The sequence below is a fragment of the Haliaeetus albicilla genome, chromosome 16 (genome assembly GCF_947461875.1).
Source record: "Haliaeetus albicilla chromosome 16, bHalAlb1.1, whole genome shotgun sequence".
Lineage (NCBI taxonomy): Eukaryota > Metazoa > Chordata > Aves > Accipitriformes > Accipitridae > Haliaeetus > Haliaeetus albicilla.
In genome coordinates this window covers 32,259,408-32,276,586 of record NC_091498.1, presented here as the reverse complement: position 1 = coordinate 32,276,586, position 17,179 = coordinate 32,259,408, and the positions used below count along the sequence as shown (strand labels likewise).

Sequence of the window (17,179 nt, the reverse complement as noted above, 5' to 3'; positions counted from 1 at the left end):
CGCGGCGAGGGCGCTCCCATGAGCCGGGCTGCCCGGGCGGCGGCGCGGCGCCATGGGGAACGGCAGCACCGGGGCCGCTCCATGCAACGGCACCGCCCTGTCACCGCCGCCACCGCCGCCACCGCCGCCGGCGGGCGGCCACAACATCGCCGCCCTGGTGCTGGGCATCGTCCTCATCCTGCTCATCGTGGGCGGCAACGGGCTGGTGTGTCTCAGCGTCTGCACGGAGCGGGCGCTGAAGACCACCACCAACTACTTCATCGTCAGCCTCGCCGTCGCCGACCTGCTGCTCGCCCTCCTCGTCCTGCCCCTCTACGTCTACTCCGAGGTGAGGCTGCCCGGGGTGGGGGGGGGGGGGCTGCGGGGGCACCGGTGGGACTGGGGGTTGTGGCTTTTGTGCCCGGGGATCCCGAAAGTTACAGGGCTCCGGGGTGGGATCGGCAGGAGACCAGGTACCGAGGAATAAAGCCCCTCTCCGCCTTTGTTCCCCACCTCCATCTCTCCGGTTCGGGAGTGCCACCGCCGCTGTCCAGCCCGCGGGGACAGCCCCTGCCCTCCTTGCTCCGTCCCCCCGTTCCGCTGCAGGGATGCTTGTGCCGCTTTCGAACCACGGCGGCTTTTCTCTCCGAGTCTCCCGTGGCATCGCTGGCTGCCTGCAGCGCAAAACCGCTGCAGGACCACAAGTGATGGTAGCGGCAGCCGGTTTAGAGCAAGTTTGTGGGCTCACGCATTGTCCTCCCGGCGATTACCGAGCTGCAAATGCACCGAGTGGAGATGCACCGGGGTGTGAGCCCCGGGCCGGGCCAGCAGCTCTGGGGAGCCCTTGCGTTGCACGCTTCCCAGGTTGCCACCAGCAAGTGGTTATAGGAAGGGATAGAGAGCTCCTGTGCTGTGCTCTGTCTGGCGTAAGGGGAGCAGGTTTTGGTGATAAGGGAGATCTTTAGCCAGGAAACAGGTTTCCATGTCGAGTTGAGTAGAGGAAGTTGTCTTTTTAGGGAGCTAGATGGGATTTGGTCACCCTACATCAAGGTGGCTTTGGTCGGCTTTCTTCAGGACTCCTCCTGGCAGGTTCTCTGGTTTGTATAGAGCTGACCGTGTGTGCAATGGTGGTCATGGACAGCCTCCATGGGGGGCTTTGGGTCAGGTTTTCCGTTCACCTCCAAAACCTGTTCACCTCCAATAGACTGTGACAGCGGAGGGAAAGAAAAACAGGAGCTCCTGAGGTTGAGTGCTTTTGCATCTCTTGCTCTGCCTGTCTGTAACAGGGAGATAAATGTCTACTGCCAGAGGATTGATAATGCTTTGTGATTGCAGGGGGGATTTGTTGGACTGGGGTGAGGAGGCTCACTAGAGCCTGCCTGTTAGTACCAGCCAGTGGCTCTCCCTGCTCAAGTGGGTGAAAGCACCCACAGTTGTTTTGCACCTGTCCTTGCGATAGCTGGTGGTGTGGAAGAAAGAGGAGGCCTGTTCTTTCCAGATGTGGGGAGAGCCAGCACGGAACTTTGTGCACAGTGAGCAGCCCCAGCAAGCTGTAGTCTGGGGACTGGGGGTGGGGGGGTATGTGTGTGTCAGACAAACCTTGCGTTTTCTGGTAGCCACATGATTTGTAACATGGCAGCTTAAGTGCTTCCTCAGGGAGCGAAAGGGGTTGTCCCCATGAGTGAGACCGAATGGTGTTCCCATCCTTGAAGGCTAACACAAGAGCATACCAGCAGTGTTCAGGCCTTAGCATCTCCCCTTCTTTCCTATGCCAGGGCTGCTGCTCAGCACCTGACTGGAATGGGCCTATACTTTCTTAAGCAAGGCAGGCTGCAGATTAGGGCTTAGGATGCTTTTAGCCTCTCTACCTCATCCTAGGATTTTGCAGGACATTGTGACCTCTCTGGAGAGAGAGGTATTCTGGAGGGGCAGGTTCATCTGGGGACCCATAGAAGAACCAGTGAAGAACAGAAGCATTAGATTCCCCTCTCTCTTTCCACTGCACTGACAGGAGCCCTCCCACCCCCGTGCTGTTTGGGTTTGGTGGTTTTGTTTTCCCCTCGTTAACTCACTTTTGGTGGTTAGAAAGCCTCTGTCTTCATCATTCTTCCAGCTACTTTTTGCTAGTTGGGATTCCCTTTTTTTCCTTGCTCTTTCTGTCATCTCTCCATGCCTCCAGGTTCTGATTCTGTGGGCAGACACACACATCACCAGTGTGGTTTCCTCTAGCCTGCAGGCTTGTGTTTTGCTGGTATATGTAAAATGCGGGTTAACATAGTCTGGGAAACCTCTGAAAATGCTTCCAATTGGGCATGAATATTGTGGGGCTTTCCTTGGGTACCATAGACATCCCACAAATTCTGGATGCTCAGGCAATGGGTGTTCAGCCCTGTGTGAGCTTTAAAAACCTGGACTGTCCAGCCTGTGCCTTGGCTATGACAATACTTTGTGTGTTCACTTCCATAGCTGTTCATAAACATCAGTTATGTGGTGTAATTCTTCCATGTCTCTGCACTCAGGATGTTAAACAACAGGGAATGAAGGTGGCGTATGACAGAATTGTCTTTCCCTCCAACTTCTGCAGCTCCTGCAACAAGGCAGGCTTTCAGAGGCATAAGAGACCCTGTAAAAAGAGCACGCACCAGGATCTGCACTTCTCCCACTCAGTGGTCACGCACAGTGGGTGTGGGAAGTACTGTACAGGTATGGAGAGAAAGGCAGCTCTGTGCAGCAATCACACCCTCCTCGAGCAGGCAATGCAATTTTGAAATGTCGGGCAGCTGAGGCTGTTGTCTGTGTTGAAGCAGTACCCATTTCATGCCTGGAAGTTTCTCTGTGGGCTCAGAGCTCATAGTGCTCATGTTCATTTTTAATAATCTCCTATATGTTGGTGCCGGATTTGTAGCTCATTTTGTTCTGAAATATGCTAAGGAAAGGTATGAGTAGCCATTGAGTCAGTGCCAGGGGACAGAATTTTTGTGTTGGTTTTTGTTTTTTTTTTCTTGGAGGCAAAAGTGAAAACTGTAGATCAGAATCAGACACTTGGACAGGGGGTGCAGAGTATAGTGATTGCTGATGTTTAAAACTAGCTTGATTTCAGCTTGGCTCTCAGTACCATTTCATTTAGCCACTGAAAACGTGGCATGGACAGTCCTGAGTGTTCAGTTCAACCCTTATTCTTGGTGTGGTTTTTTTTGTTTGGTTGGGTTTTTTTAACTTTAGTACAGCTCCCGACAGAGTAAAGGTGAACTTTGAGGGCTTATTGGAAAACTTGAAAACTGTCTGAGAGGGTGGTTTTTTGCTTTTTGTTTAGCAGGAACAGAACAATAAACTCTGACCACTTCCTCAATTCAGCAGTAGAAGCTTGTGCTTTTTTCCTGTGAGATGGCTTCTTGTGTTAGGTTTTTTGAAACATCCCTGCCAGTCAGGGCTTTAGAAGACAGGTGGAGGGATTTAAACTTTTGAGGTGACATCTGACATCCCCACAAAACAATAGATCTCCCACAAGCTTCAGTGGGGATAGGATTCCTTCCTGTGAGATGTGGATTATCCTTTGCTGCTGTTCACAGAAGCCTGAGCACAGTGGGAGAGGCCTTGATCTTGACTGTTATTTCTAGTTGTTAAGAAAGTTTATTCTGATGTGTTAGCAGCATCTGTTGAGACATACTCTCCTTTTGTACTTCTGAAAGAGCCAGCATAATTTTTTGTCACAGCTAAACTCAATCCGTGGTGAGGATTCAGAGGTCTTGGCTGTAAGAAGCCAAATTGTGTGTTAGTTCTCTCTAGATGTCCCTTGTTTGTACCTGCAGGCTTGGAGGATTGCTGAAAGCAGGTTCTAGACAAGGGAGAAATTGGCGTGTGCGGTCACAACTGTTTCATTTCTGTACCATTTCATAATCACTGCAGTCTTGACTGGAACTGGAACTGGAGCTTGGCAGAAGGGCAGAGAAATGGGGCCATCTAATGCAAACCTTCTCCAGTCCTGTCCTCACACATCCAGCTTATGGGAGAAGCACCACGGTGGTGTGGTGGCTTTCTGATGGTGAGCAGGAGTGGTGTCTATTACTCCTGGCCAGTTGTGGTCCTGTTACATTAGGCTCCCTCAACACATATAAAAATGCACTGTCCGTGGCTGAGAGAACTTTTTTCGGAAAGAGGCCAGTGGTGTAGGAAATCAGTATCTCCCACTGAACTGAAGCTGTGTGGCTTTCTTCAGGCGTGCAGGAAAGCCTGTAGACCTCTTCTCCCCACAGACCAGCCTTCTCTCTGAGAGATGAACTTTTTCCCTCAATTCCTGCCCTGTCCTAAATCTTTGTCTCTTGTGTTCACTGTGCATTGTTGGGAGTTCTTCAGGCTCTATTTCTTTCTTCATTAATTTGTCCTGTCAAATTTACCTACCTTAGTAGCTCAAGTTAACGCTTGGGGCCTTAATGAGTGTTAAAACCGATCTTATGAAGCTGGTCTTCCATAAATCCAAATGTTGCTGTCATGTGTCAGTTCTGATTCTCCACAACCTGATGTAACCAAGAAGCACCCTATGGATGGGAAGGGAAGAAACATCAGCTTTCCACTGGCTTAAAGCATCTGTTTCCAAACTGAACAGCTCCTGAGACTGTGGATGTGAAGTGAATTCCTGACAGGGCAGTGTTTACAGTCAGTTTCTCTTTTGCAGAAATATACCATCTTTAAAGAAAAACAGGTGAACTTCCATACCCTGATAATTCCTCATTCTGTTTGGAGTGCTGGTTTGGATGGAGGTGGATTAGTGCTGTTTGCCATTTTTCTTGTTAGCTACTACACAGGGGTGACTGAGCCAATGTGCAGGTATCAGTATGTACGCAGGCAATCACATGCCACATCAGTGTGGTGATGCAGATGTGCCCAGTGCTTTCCACTGAACTTACTCAAACACAGAACAAAGATATGGTCTAGTGTTTGCCAGTTGTTCATTACCACACAGCAGGCTGCCCCAATATGCAGAAGGCACTTATCTTCCAACTTGCTCAGGAATCTCAGGTATTAGCACTATGACATGGAAAGGTAAAAATCCATGGGGAAGGTAGACTGCTCTTCTGCAGTGGCCTTGTCTTTCTGATGAGTGTGAAGCGCTTTCCTAGCAATCCAGTGCCAGTAAGGCAAGGATAATGGGAAGCAAGGGGGAAGAAGGTGGCCTGGCACACTCCCAGGGGTCCACAGTAATTCTGCAGGGGCAAAGCCCTGCTTTTGTGTGAAGAGAGGCCAGGAGAAGATACCAGTCTGCCTGGAGCATTGGTAGCACTGGAGTTATCCCCTGAGACAGTGAGGACACAAAAGGAAGCAGAGCTACAAGGTGCTGTGGAGGTACTGCAGAATATCATCAGGCTCTGAGTGGCTTTGCCCACTAGAAATCTGCAGGGAGGGGGATGCATGGCTACAAAGGCTTGTCTTTGTGTTTAACTGCTTCCTGTGCCCAAAGGTCTGTGACAATGGCGGGAGCCACAGCAGCAGTTTATATAGTCCTCATTAACTGGAGGCATTCCCAGCAATTAGGGCAGGTGCGAGGCTGAGCAACTTCCACTCTTACACTCCTCTGTAGCGCATACGACTTACCTGCCTTGCTCCGCAAACCGTTCCTCTGATCAGCTCTCTCCTTAATCCGCGCTGAGTGCCTGAGCTGTGAAAGGGGTCTGATCCAGGAAGCTGTTGGCAGAAGCCATGTAAGGCATGGTTATGTAAACATCTTTGCCACTAAGATCTGTGTAATTGATTACGAAAAAGAAGAAACAGTTTTAGCAGATCTGCGTGTTTACCCGGCTCCTTCTACAGATCAGGGCAGATGAGTCTTTCCAAGCAGGCACTCTGCCTCACAGATCCTTAGAGCGATAGAGCAGCCAGTACTAATTACAGAAGCTGTTTTCTTGGTGGGGATGATGCTGTTCTGCATAAACTTTCAGGGTGTCAGTGTAGCACTGGTAGAGAAATATCTCTTTTTTGCAGTATGTCATGTGCCTGTGATGCAGCTCTTCTGATGAGAGACCAGACCTCTACCCTCCAAATTTTCTATGGTTCTCTGTGAATGCATGTCATCCTTTTTGCAGAAGCATTTGAGATTAGTCTTTCCTGGAATCTTACAGCTTTCGTTGAAATAGATGTTCTTCTAGGCCTGACTGATGTCTGAGCCACACAGTCTGCACAAAATACTGGGGAGGTGATACAGACCAGCAATTATAAACCAGTGCTAACAATTTTATTTTCAGTGACCAAAAATGGGGGGGAGGTGTCTTTGAATTTTGGGCCCTCATAATGTTTCAGGTGGATGACCAGACTTGCTTGTCATTTTTTAAAAACCTTGACCTCAATGATTTAAGTCGAGAAAGGACATTAGAGCGGATGTGAGGCCACTTTTGTCTTGTGTCCCACTCCCTCTCCTTCCTCTCCCCTTGCAGGTTGCGTTTTGTCTTCTGGAGAATGTAGCAGTCGTCAAGGCTCATAAAAAAAGGCCCAGGGTCAGCTTCTTGTGGGCATTTGGACAATTCTTTGACTCTGATGCTGGACTTTGCCCACTTGCAAGGGTTATTACTCTTCTGATTGGTGCTGTAGCCTTCTCGGCAGGCCTGGGCTCTTAGGATTAGCACTTCTAGTCTCCATGCTATGTGCTTGAGTCATGGCTTCACTGAGGGCAGGCAGGCACTTGTTCGGAAATTCAGCTGGGCATCTCCTCATGCAGTTGCACACTGCTGTTGCCTGGGGATCTTACTTCAGATGCCATCACCACCAAAAACCGAAGGATCACTTTGTGCACTCTTCTTTTTAGTGAGCCTGTTTGCAGGGCTGGCAAGAGAGGCAGGTATGAAGCTGCGGTGTGGTGCCGTGCAGAAGCATGTGGCAGGACTGAGACAGGAGCTGTTATAGGAAATGAGACTAAAACCTTTGGCCCTGTCCTGCCTCATGCCCTCAGAAGCACTGGTGGTGTAAGAGGTCTTCTGGCATCAAGCTTGCTTGCAAGAAGGCAGATTTTTTCTTATAAATGGGCTGTGCTTAGGAATAGGGACATCAAAATGACCTGAGCTAGGAAGGCAGCCTGTAAGGGTGTTTGGGATGTCAAGTCCATCTCCTGCCATTCACCATCCTATAAAATCTTTTCCAAAATCTCTTTGTATTATTTGTAAGAAGCAGCTGGATTTGTTCCTCCTCCGCACATGGTGGTTGATCCAGAACCTAAGTGCCGTTTGTAGTGAGATAGATACTGGTATCTTGTAAGAGACCACAGTGGCTGCATGTGAATTTACTGGCATTGCCAACCTTGGTCAGTTAAACAAAGCAGCCAGTCTGCACCTGGAATACCACTTTGAAAGGGGTTTGACTTGTGTCCAGAGCAGTGATCATTATCACCTTCCTATAAACATTCCTTGTCTGCCATGAAGCATTGAGCTAAGGACAGAGCATGACCCTTCTTGCCCATATAGTTTTCCATCTTCCTCCAAGACATGCTGGGAGAGGACTTCCCATTGTACCATGTTTCTTGCCTGCCCACCTTAGCAAAATATGCCAAGAACCTCTCTGATGGGTGAGTGACTTTGGATTAGAGGCATAGCTGGTTTTGCTGGGTCATGTGATTAAGTGGTACCTAATTACAGGAGGTTGCAGAAGATTAGCCCATCAAGGTACACAGTGTAAAGCTTTAGGGATCATAAACAGCTCAAGCCGCCTTTAAGAAGTGCTCCAGAGCAACTCCACTTTCATCAGCTTTTTTGCGTTCTGTGCTTTTTCAGCGCGAGGCCCCTTGTTTTTCTCCAGCGGCGCACTATCAGTTGTGTTGCAGCTGAGGAGACACAGACAGCTAGTTGCGCAGCAAAACAGATGCTCTATAGGCAAGCTGTGTCCCTTAACAAAATAGAACAAAGCTGCAAATATAACCCCACAAGCCAGCCTACCTGCTACGACTTTTTTAAGGCTGGTGACATGCTCTGCACAGCTCTGGTGAGAATATAGTCTGAGCCTTAAATGCGTGAGGATGGCCATATTAACCACCACACTCAAACCCTCCGGGCATCACTTTCCCCAAAGTCAGAGTCTTGGGGGTTGGTAGGGAAAGGGGAGGGTTTGTAGCATTTTTTGAGTGCCCAACTTTAATCTCATGGCAAAGGCTGTGTCCTCTGAAGGTGCTGCAGCCTGAGAGCTCTTGTCCTTTTCAGAATCAATTAGTGCCCCAAAATCACAAACAGGTTTTGAAAACTGTAGCCCAGAATCAAATTTTCTCTCTCATAATCTGAACTGAACTTGTCAGGATCCCACTGAGCTTGGCAAAAATTTGAGTTTTGTTTTTTCTGATTCAGCTCCCAAATTCAGTTTGGGGTGGTTGATCTGTGCTAGAGAAAAGGCTGAATGAGGCATTCTGGTCTGAATCCAGCCGTCCCCTGGAGGTTGAGGCTACATCTCAAGGAGATGGCTATATAAAAATAGCCAAACAGTTTCTTCAGAGTCTGCTTTGGCTTTACAGCTCCACTAATCATAATCCTGTGCATGACATCATTACTGCCCGATATTAATCCTTGCAGAGCTGCCTGCCCCCTGTTCCTGGCAGGAGTTTCTGCACCTGTCCAGTGTTACATGGAGAGTGTTACCCATGTGGCTCCATTTTGTGTGCTGGGATGAATAAAACCAAAACCCGTTGTTTAGCATCTATACACGAACAAATCTATACCCATTTCCTGAATTGTGCACAAGGTCAGCAAAGCTAGACTGTATGAGCATGGGCCGATGCTTGCTATAGGTTTGCTTTGGAGAGAGATGGGCGAGCAGCTGTGGAACTGCCTGGCTCACCCCTGAAGTACCCTGGCTGTGTGCCTGAGTGAGCGGTGCTGCTCAGGGCCGGCACGGCACGGCTGCACCGCTCCCGCAGCGCAGGCATCTCCTGGAAAGATGTGTCTCCAGTTTGTTCTCCAGCCTCAGTCGTCTCACCTGTGTGCAAGTGTTGGGAGGTGACACCTGCTTCCGTGGGTGGCGTGCTTTTGTGTTACTTTTGAGTAAACTAAAGCCCTTTTCCCTACTCCTCCTGTTTTAGAACCAAATACAGCGACAGTCTAATTATTTCTCTTCTTGGCTTCACCCCATCACTCCTCACTTGCACTGGCACACAGGTTGAGCTCCTCTCCCCACCCTTGGCACCTCCTCTGCTGTCCCCAGGCCAGGTGCCAGGCATTTTGCTCCCTCACCTAAGATGCTGAACTGCTTTTTTTGGCTCCCCACTCTCATTTCTTAACAACTGCCTCCCCAGGTGGGTCAATATTTTCCTGGTACTAAAGCACTTGTTACGGACCCAAGGCAGGAAGGCAGTGGTGGGGGTCAGGGTCCTCAGTTTGGCAGCCGTGTGTCTGTCGGGGCGACAAGCGCAGCCCTCCCCCCCCGCCGACTGCTCGGCAGGCTGAGGGATTCCCCGGGCTGGGCTGAGCAGCTCAGCCACTTCTCTCTGCTGATGAGCAGTTTCATATATATGTATGGTATCTGGTTTGTAAATATAATGATAGATTATGTATGGTTTATGTATTTTACTACATATTGCCATAATATAGAATATATAATATAGACATTATTTACAGATGTTCTATATTATAGTTATCTATTAATGCACTGTGTAAGACATAATATTACTATATTGATAAATGCTATGTATAGCAATGTATTACCCATATATATAAAATAGAAAAAAGTCCCTGGGACTCACATATATTTATTAAAAACAATTTTTATATAGCACATTATATAGAGATAAAAATATATAGTAAATTATATATATTATGATACACATGTTATAGTAGTATTTATTATATATAATATATATTTTATAGAATAGTAAGAGTATATAGAGAGTATATATAGTGTTTGATATTTTGCAAAGTCCCAGAGGCATTTTATATTTATGTTTATTTGTATATAATCTAATAACAAATATAATTTTAAATATATTTTAGAAATAGACATATATTGCATATATAGCATTTGTTATATAGAAATATATGGATAAATTATATATAATGTATAAAATTATATCCATTGCATTACATATAATATATAAAACATTTAAAAGCCTCTATATATGCACAATATGTATAAACACGTTTAGTATATTATACATCTCCTATTACAGCAATATATAATATATAGCTTAGTAGTATATGTATACTATATATAATTTTATACATGTGTGTATTCTATATAATATATTCTATATACTATATATAGATATAAAGAATATATATATGTGTGTGTGTATGTATATATTCTGTATATATGGGGCTTTTTGCAAAGGGACTGAACTATCCGGATGTGCTCTGACCCTACTTGGCAGTAATTAGGTCACATCAGCATGGACATTAAATCTCCACGAAGCAGTGCTGGGGTGTTGGGTGAGGCTGGTGCAAACAGTGCTGCGGGGAGGGGACAGGACACAGCGGCCGTGAGCTGAGGGGCTTCTGGGCCCAGGCAGAGGTGGTCCTGAGAGCCAGTGGTGGTTTTTGCAACAGCTTCAGCTCCTTAAATTCTGCCATAGGCCTGTTCAGAGGGTGACCACAAGCTTCTGTGTTAATGTGAGTATGAAAGGAGTATGCCGCCAGCTGAGAAATGACTCAGCTGAAAACCAGAGAGTCTCAGGGTGCCTGTAGTCAAGGTGTAAGTAGTCTCTTGTGAACCCCCGACTCACAGCCCCTGCTCTAAGGTGCTGCACCACTCTGGGAGCAGATGTGCCAGCCACGACGTGAGGACAGCTTTAGATCTGGAAGTACCTTTAGCTCCTGTTTCAGCCATAACGTGGCTGGTGCTTAGTAGGAACAGCACCATCTCAAAATACGATTTCTCAGCTTGCGCATTTCTTGCTGAGCTCGTCTTATTTCTTACCAGATTGCCTCTCCCTGTTCCCTGCCAGCACTACCACTTTGTGCCCTGCTCCTCACAGAAATGGCACACAGGCCCAAGACGTCATTACAACAGACACAAGAGGCTTGGTTTGTTGTGCCTGGAACTGAGTGGCTTTTTACAAGAATTTAATTTGGCGTCAGTGCTTACAGATCACACACAGTGCTGTAGCCTTCTGAGTCGTGTGGAATGACAGAGCTTTTTGAGTTTGATATGGGGGAACGAGGGAGTCTGTCTTTCTCTCAACTGCTGAACTAGGATGGAGGGGTTCAGCTTGAGCTGTGTGGGGGTTTGAGCCCCTCTTTTAGCATCAGGGAAAAACAAAAAGGCGCCCTTTTTTATTGTACTAAAATTAGATAGACAAATTCTGTTTATGGTCCCGTCCTAGGTGCACGTGTCATGGTACAAGGAAAGGAAGCTGACATTCAGTTCATCAGTTTTGGATTCAAGAGAGTCTGGACAAGCAATTGGTGCCGTGTGCTGAAGAAAGGTTTAATGAATCCCGACTTATTTCTGTGCTCCTTGAGCTCTTCCTTCCATTCCCATTTTCCAACAGCCGGGTTCACAGCACACTGCTGAGCGAACGTTCCTATTCCACAGGCTGGTATTGATAAACCACAAAGCCGTGGGCATTTTCTGGCTTCGATATTTTTTTTCCTGGGGATTATTTGGGATGCAGTAGCATAGATTTTTTTTGTTGACTGGTATCTTTTGTATAGCAGAGTCAACACTTCCAAGTAATACAAACCAATGACACACATCTGGTCACATCCTCTCGCTGGCAGCACTTCTGCTTTGCCTTGGGTGCCTGCAACTGTAGAGAGAGAACGAACAAGAGATTATGTCTGACTAGCTTGAACGTAGTCTCAAGAAGCTGGCTTTGTGCTTAGCGTGACAGAATGAAGCAGTTGTGTAACACATAGAAACTATTGACATTGTCTGCAAACAGGATGTTGGAGCAGTTTGGACATGAAAAATGGAAGAGGAGCTTTGTGCTCTGTCACTTGTTGAAGAGCCTCTCCCTGTTCCCTCAGTGACTGGCAGCTAGTGATGCTGTGCAGTGAATGCTTAGCCCTGCATTACTGGGGAGATTTTGGGTTGGTGAGTTTGATGAGTTTGGGGGTTCTGAGCCTGCTGGCTGTCACTCTGCACTAACCCAAGGCAGCAGGCTGCCCTGCATCCATTATTCTGCCCAGCACGACTTGCTTAGCAGTGCTAATGGTCTGTGGGCTCAATTCTCCAGCCAGCCCAAAACCGCGAAGCCCTAAGCAAGCTGTGAGCTCTCGTGTGGGGATAATTCCCGTGTGCCACTGCTTTGCTGGAAGGGGAGTATCGTGCCACAGGCAGGCTGCTCGACTTCAGGCTGCTTGTTTGGAGGAAAACGTGAGTGGCTGAGGCACACAGGCACAGAGTTGTTTCGTGTCATTTTAAAGGACGTGGTATCTGCTGACCCCGGGGATCTTTTCAGTTCCAGGGAGGTGTGTGGTCCCTCAGCACGGTGCTGTGCGATGCCCTGATGACCATGGATGTGATGCTGTGCACGGCCTCCATCTTCAACCTCTGTGCTATCAGCGTGGATCGGTAAGTGCCTTCCTCCTCCTCACACCAGAGGAGGGAGCGCTGTGTCCTGGCATCAAGCTGCTTCCATACACGCCCTTGCAAGGATCCCCTGCAGGGAGGCCAGATCCTGGTCTCCCCTAAGGAGGGCATTCTGCCCTACCTTCCTCCCCCATCACCAGCTTTCTGTCCCATCAGCAACCCTGTGGTGGCCAAGCTGAAAGCACAGTTGTGTGGCGAGGCCAGAGCTGCCCCTTTGGGTGACCTTTGGGGGAGACTGGTTGTAGCCCAGCCCTTGGCTATGGAAGTAAATTAATAGGGAGGATGACAGTGGCAAGCAGCTTTGGGACCACTCGCTTATGTTACCAGTGGTGACACCACCATACTAGGAGTGACTCACCTGGGGCCTGTATTGGCAGGTTTATCGCTGTTTCAATCCCACTGAACTACAACCGGCGACAAATCGACCTGCGGCAGTTGATCCTTATATCCACCACCTGGATATTCGCCTTTGCTGTAGCATCCCCAGTCATATTTGGCCTCAACAACGTCCCAAACCGGGACCCCAACTTGTGTCAGCTGGAGGATGACAACTACATCGTGTACTCCTCCATCTGCTCCTTCTTCATCCCTTGCCCCGTCATGCTGGTGCTGTACTGCGCCATGTTCCAAGGACTCAAGCGTTGGGAAGAAGCCAGGAAGGCCAAGCTAAGGGGCAGCATCTACGGGGCCAACAGGAAGCTGTATCACCCCTCAACCTTTATTGAGAGAGAGCAGACCGGACTGGAGCCAGAGGGGCGCAACCCTTACGCCCGCTCTGACCACCCTGGGGACTATGTGATGAACAATGGGATCCAGACTGTCTCCTACCCACACCTCAAGTACCCACACCCGGGACACAGTCGGAAGCGGGCCAAGATCAACGGCCGGGAGCGGAAGGCCATGCGGGTGCTGCCTGTCGTTGTCAGTGAGTAGCGCTCGGTGATGGTTGGGGAAGGGTGGGAAACGTGCTGCGTTGTCCTACAGCAGGGTTCAGTCTGGCAGGACTCGTTTGAACCTGGCGAAGCGCACACACGCTTCGCTGACTCCCCTGCCAGGAGCCACACAGGCCAGGCACGGGTGCTTGGGCAGCGATGAGAGCTGTCGTGCTGAGAACCATGCTTCCTCCTTGCTGGAGGAGGTGAGGGTGAGATAAAAGCCACCTCCCTCTTGTTCCACCTCCCCAGTGCCATGTTGCTGGTCCTCCTCCCTCTCCGTCAAGTGTGGACTTGTTTTAACACCCATCCTCCCCTTGTTCCTGTGGAACAGCCTGGTTCTGGCTTAAGACCTGCCGTACCCATCTCTCGTTGTGAGAGGCCATTTATCCATTGAACATCTCAGTATGTCTTTGAGACAGAGTAGCGCCAACAAACACTTGGGAAATAACTTATGTGTGGTGTTTGTAATGCAGCCTTTTCTTCAAGGGAAACCTGTGACTCCTAATACCTTAAATGTGAAGCCAAAACAATACATAACTTAAGACTTTTCATCAACGTTTGGGATGAGAAAGACATCCTAAATTTTTTGTCTGGGTGTAAGCCCAGCTCTACATGTCAGCCCATCTGCTCCTTTTTCCCTAAGCACTCTGAGCTGTCTCCATTCTTGTTTGGCCCAGGTTGCATTTGTTAAATTAAACCCTTTTTAACATTCACATCACTTTCTCTCTTTAATGTCCTTCTGGCAGGTGCTTTCCTCTTCTGCTGGACACCTTTTTTTGTGGTCCACATTACCAGGGCTCTCTGCAAGTCCTGCGCCATTCCCACTCAAGTCACCAGCACTGTCACTTGGCTGGGTTACGTCAACAGTGCTCTCAACCCCATCATTTATACCGTTTTCAACGCGGAGTTCAGGAACTTCTTCCGCAAAGTCTTGCACCTCTTCTGCTGAGCCCACCGGAACTGGCGGGGAGAAGGAACGACCAGGCTATTTTTTGTATAGTTCATTAAAGATCTATTTCTGCCTAAGGTCTGCTGTCTTTGTTGGGGAGGAGGGAAGGAGGAGAGACAGCAGCTAGAGGATGCGGGTTCCCAGCTCTTTGTAATAAGGAGTCACAGGTGAGTACCAGTGGATACAGCTCAGATACTCTCCCTACTGGAAACTGCAGGCGTAGCCACTTTTTTAAGACTTGGTGCTTGACAAAAGTGGCAAGAGACGCCACAGGACAGCAGGGACGGTTCTCAGAACAGCTCTTGCTTTGGATTTAGGTTTGGTCTGGTTTGGGCTTCTCTCAGCTGTCAGTAAGCAAAGTTAAAACACCTCTCCTGCCCACCACGATCCAGGGAGGCAGGAGAGCTTGGAAGCCTCCAGCTGCTCTGGCCCTGAGAGCTGCAGACAAATTCCCTGCTCTCCCTCCCTGCACAGGCTGGGGGGAATCCTCTCCGCTCCATCTCAAGCAGCGTTACTGAAGGAGGTGGCCGATGCACAGCCCTCCCTTACTGCAGCCCAGCCTGGCAACAGCCCATCTCCACCAGGTCCATGTGATTTAAACCATGAGGACAAACCAAGCATGTGAGTACGGAGCAAAATCGAGTGCCGCTGATGCGTGCTAGGACAGGCTGAGTGTCCCCCAGAGCTGGACTGCCTCCTTTGCCCCAGCAAAGAAGCCCCCAGTGGTGCAGAAAAGGTCAAGCGCAGTAATTCATCCCTCTTCAGCCCACTTCAGTTCAGAGGTGGCTCTGGGCAGAGCTTTAGCCTGCCACAGATTGATGAGGATCATGAATTATATTCTTATTTTGCATCATTTTATGCGCAAGCCTGGCTGTCCTGGAGCGTGCTGCCACATGCTGCTTGAGCTGATTGCAGATGGTTCTGGGCCGCCCTGGCTGCTGGGGTGGCATTAACAGGGCTGTGCGGTAACACGGACAGGAGTCTGGTGGGGGGTGGGGGAAAGGCTGTTAAACCTGTTTCCCAGATGTTCACATGCCCGATGAGGGTCTGTCTACCTGTGCGATCTCCTTTCCCCTTACCCGTGATAATTTTAAAGCCAAAGACCGATTTTACTGATGTTTGACATCAGTCCTACAAAAAAGTAGAGTAAAGTCCTACAAAAAAAAAACCAAAACAAAACAAAATGGCCCTGTCCGGTATTCCCAACCCCCACAGGGCAGGAAGGCTGGCCCTGGCTGAGAAATGCCAAAACTGGGCTGAGAAATGCCAAAACTGGACCAAGACCTGGAGAAATCTAAAGTGACTGCTGTGGGGCAGCACTGCTCTGCAATCCCACAGCTTGGAGTGCAGTGGCCTTTCCAGCACGCTAGAAGGATGAGTATTGCTCATCCCACACAGCAACCTCTGGCTGATGAGGAGACCCAAGCACAACTGACAGCTCACAGCTGCCTCACTTGTTACCAGCTCACAAAACAGTGTTCTTGCCTTGCTAATTGTTGTATTTTTCCCTCCTTGGGAACGGTGACGGGTCGCGCTGAGGCCGCTGGGACACAGAACTCACGAAGCTGGCGAGGATGAGAGTCGTAAGGTCCTTGTAAGAGTGCATACGGCTGCCGAGTAGTAATTTTATATTTACCCATCCAAAGGCACAATGATGTTATTGCTAGTTCTCCAGAATTCCTTATCGAGCCATACGAGACCTGCCAGGAACCATGTCCAGCCTGCAGGAAAAAAAATCCTTTATACCTAGAGGTAAACTTGAGCGCAGTGACACCAGGGGTGGCCAGAGGGAGCGGCTAATGCTGTTGTCTGAGGCTCAGGAGGGAAGAAAATTATTATTGCACAGAACAGCAGTCTAAGTAATGATTTTTGTATAGGTTTGTTGCTCTCCAAGGGCTAATTTGTTTGCTTAGAAACAAAAGGAAAAAAAGTTCTGCAGGGAGGTGTGAAGCTTTTCTTTAAGAATAACAATTGCTTCTCAATTTATCATCAACAAGTAAACATAGTAAATTCCCAGTGATTATACTGTAGATTTCTGAGTTCTGTAGTTTGCCGCTGTGTTGGGGCACAGCAGCCCCAGATACCAGGGCTCTGATGGGAAGCTCCCTGAGAGCTTTAATTACAGATGGCTCATACCTACCATTTTTTCTTTTAGGGAGGTTGCCCCACTCTCTTCCAAATTTTTTTTTTCCCTTAAAAAAGTGCAGTAAAGCCAAAATTCAGACAGTAACCAAGGTACTCGGCCACAAAGTATGTAGTAAGGCGAGTGGAGGACTTCCTCTGCGTACGTGTAAGTTGCTGCCCAGTCACCCACACAAGCAGGGGCCCCGGCAAGCCTGAGGACCTGGTATGTCCGCTCACCTCATGATGTAGCTGTACTTGTCCTTGAATCCACGCAGTGCTCTGCTTCTCAAACCAGCAGTACTGTACAGGGGCGGTTCTCCGTGGAGAACACCGGGTGAGCCAAAGGGGTGAAGCAACAGAAATTATTTTCCAACGGAAAGCCGTGTCTGACATTGAAAGGGCAACTTCAGCACGCCAAAGGTGCCGCTTCAGAGCCAACCTTTGCCACATTCTAATGCGAGAGGCTGCCCTCTCACCCTCATTTATTTGAGGAGCGACTCCATCCACAGATTCACTACCCTGCGACTTGGCAGCCTCCGAGAACAGCACCTCTGCTCCAAGTCACCCACACTAAGGGAGGTTCGGACTGAAGCAGCAGCAGCAGAACTGCTTGCTGCCTGCCTTTCCCTGCGCTGGCTCAGCGGCAGCCGCTGGCAGCTGAATGACCAGCTCATGGATCTGGTCCGGTCACAGACCTCGGCTG

At 48.9% G+C, this 17,179-nt stretch overlaps 1 protein-coding gene across 1 annotated transcript; it reads left to right on the top strand.

The window, feature by feature from the left end:
• The first annotated feature begins 51 nt into the window (after window positions 1-51).
• DRD4 (dopamine receptor D4) lies at window positions 52-14,429 on the top strand. Its single transcript, XM_069804348.1, has 4 exons — window positions 52-328; window positions 12,338-12,450; window positions 12,846-13,393; window positions 14,150-14,429. Exons 1-4 carry the CDS (start codon window positions 53-55, stop codon window positions 14,350-14,352), a joined length of 1,140 nt encoding a protein of 379 aa, XP_069660449.1. The 5' UTR covers window position 52; the 3' UTR covers window positions 14,353-14,429.
• Window positions 14,430-17,179: the final 2,750 nt, after the last annotated feature.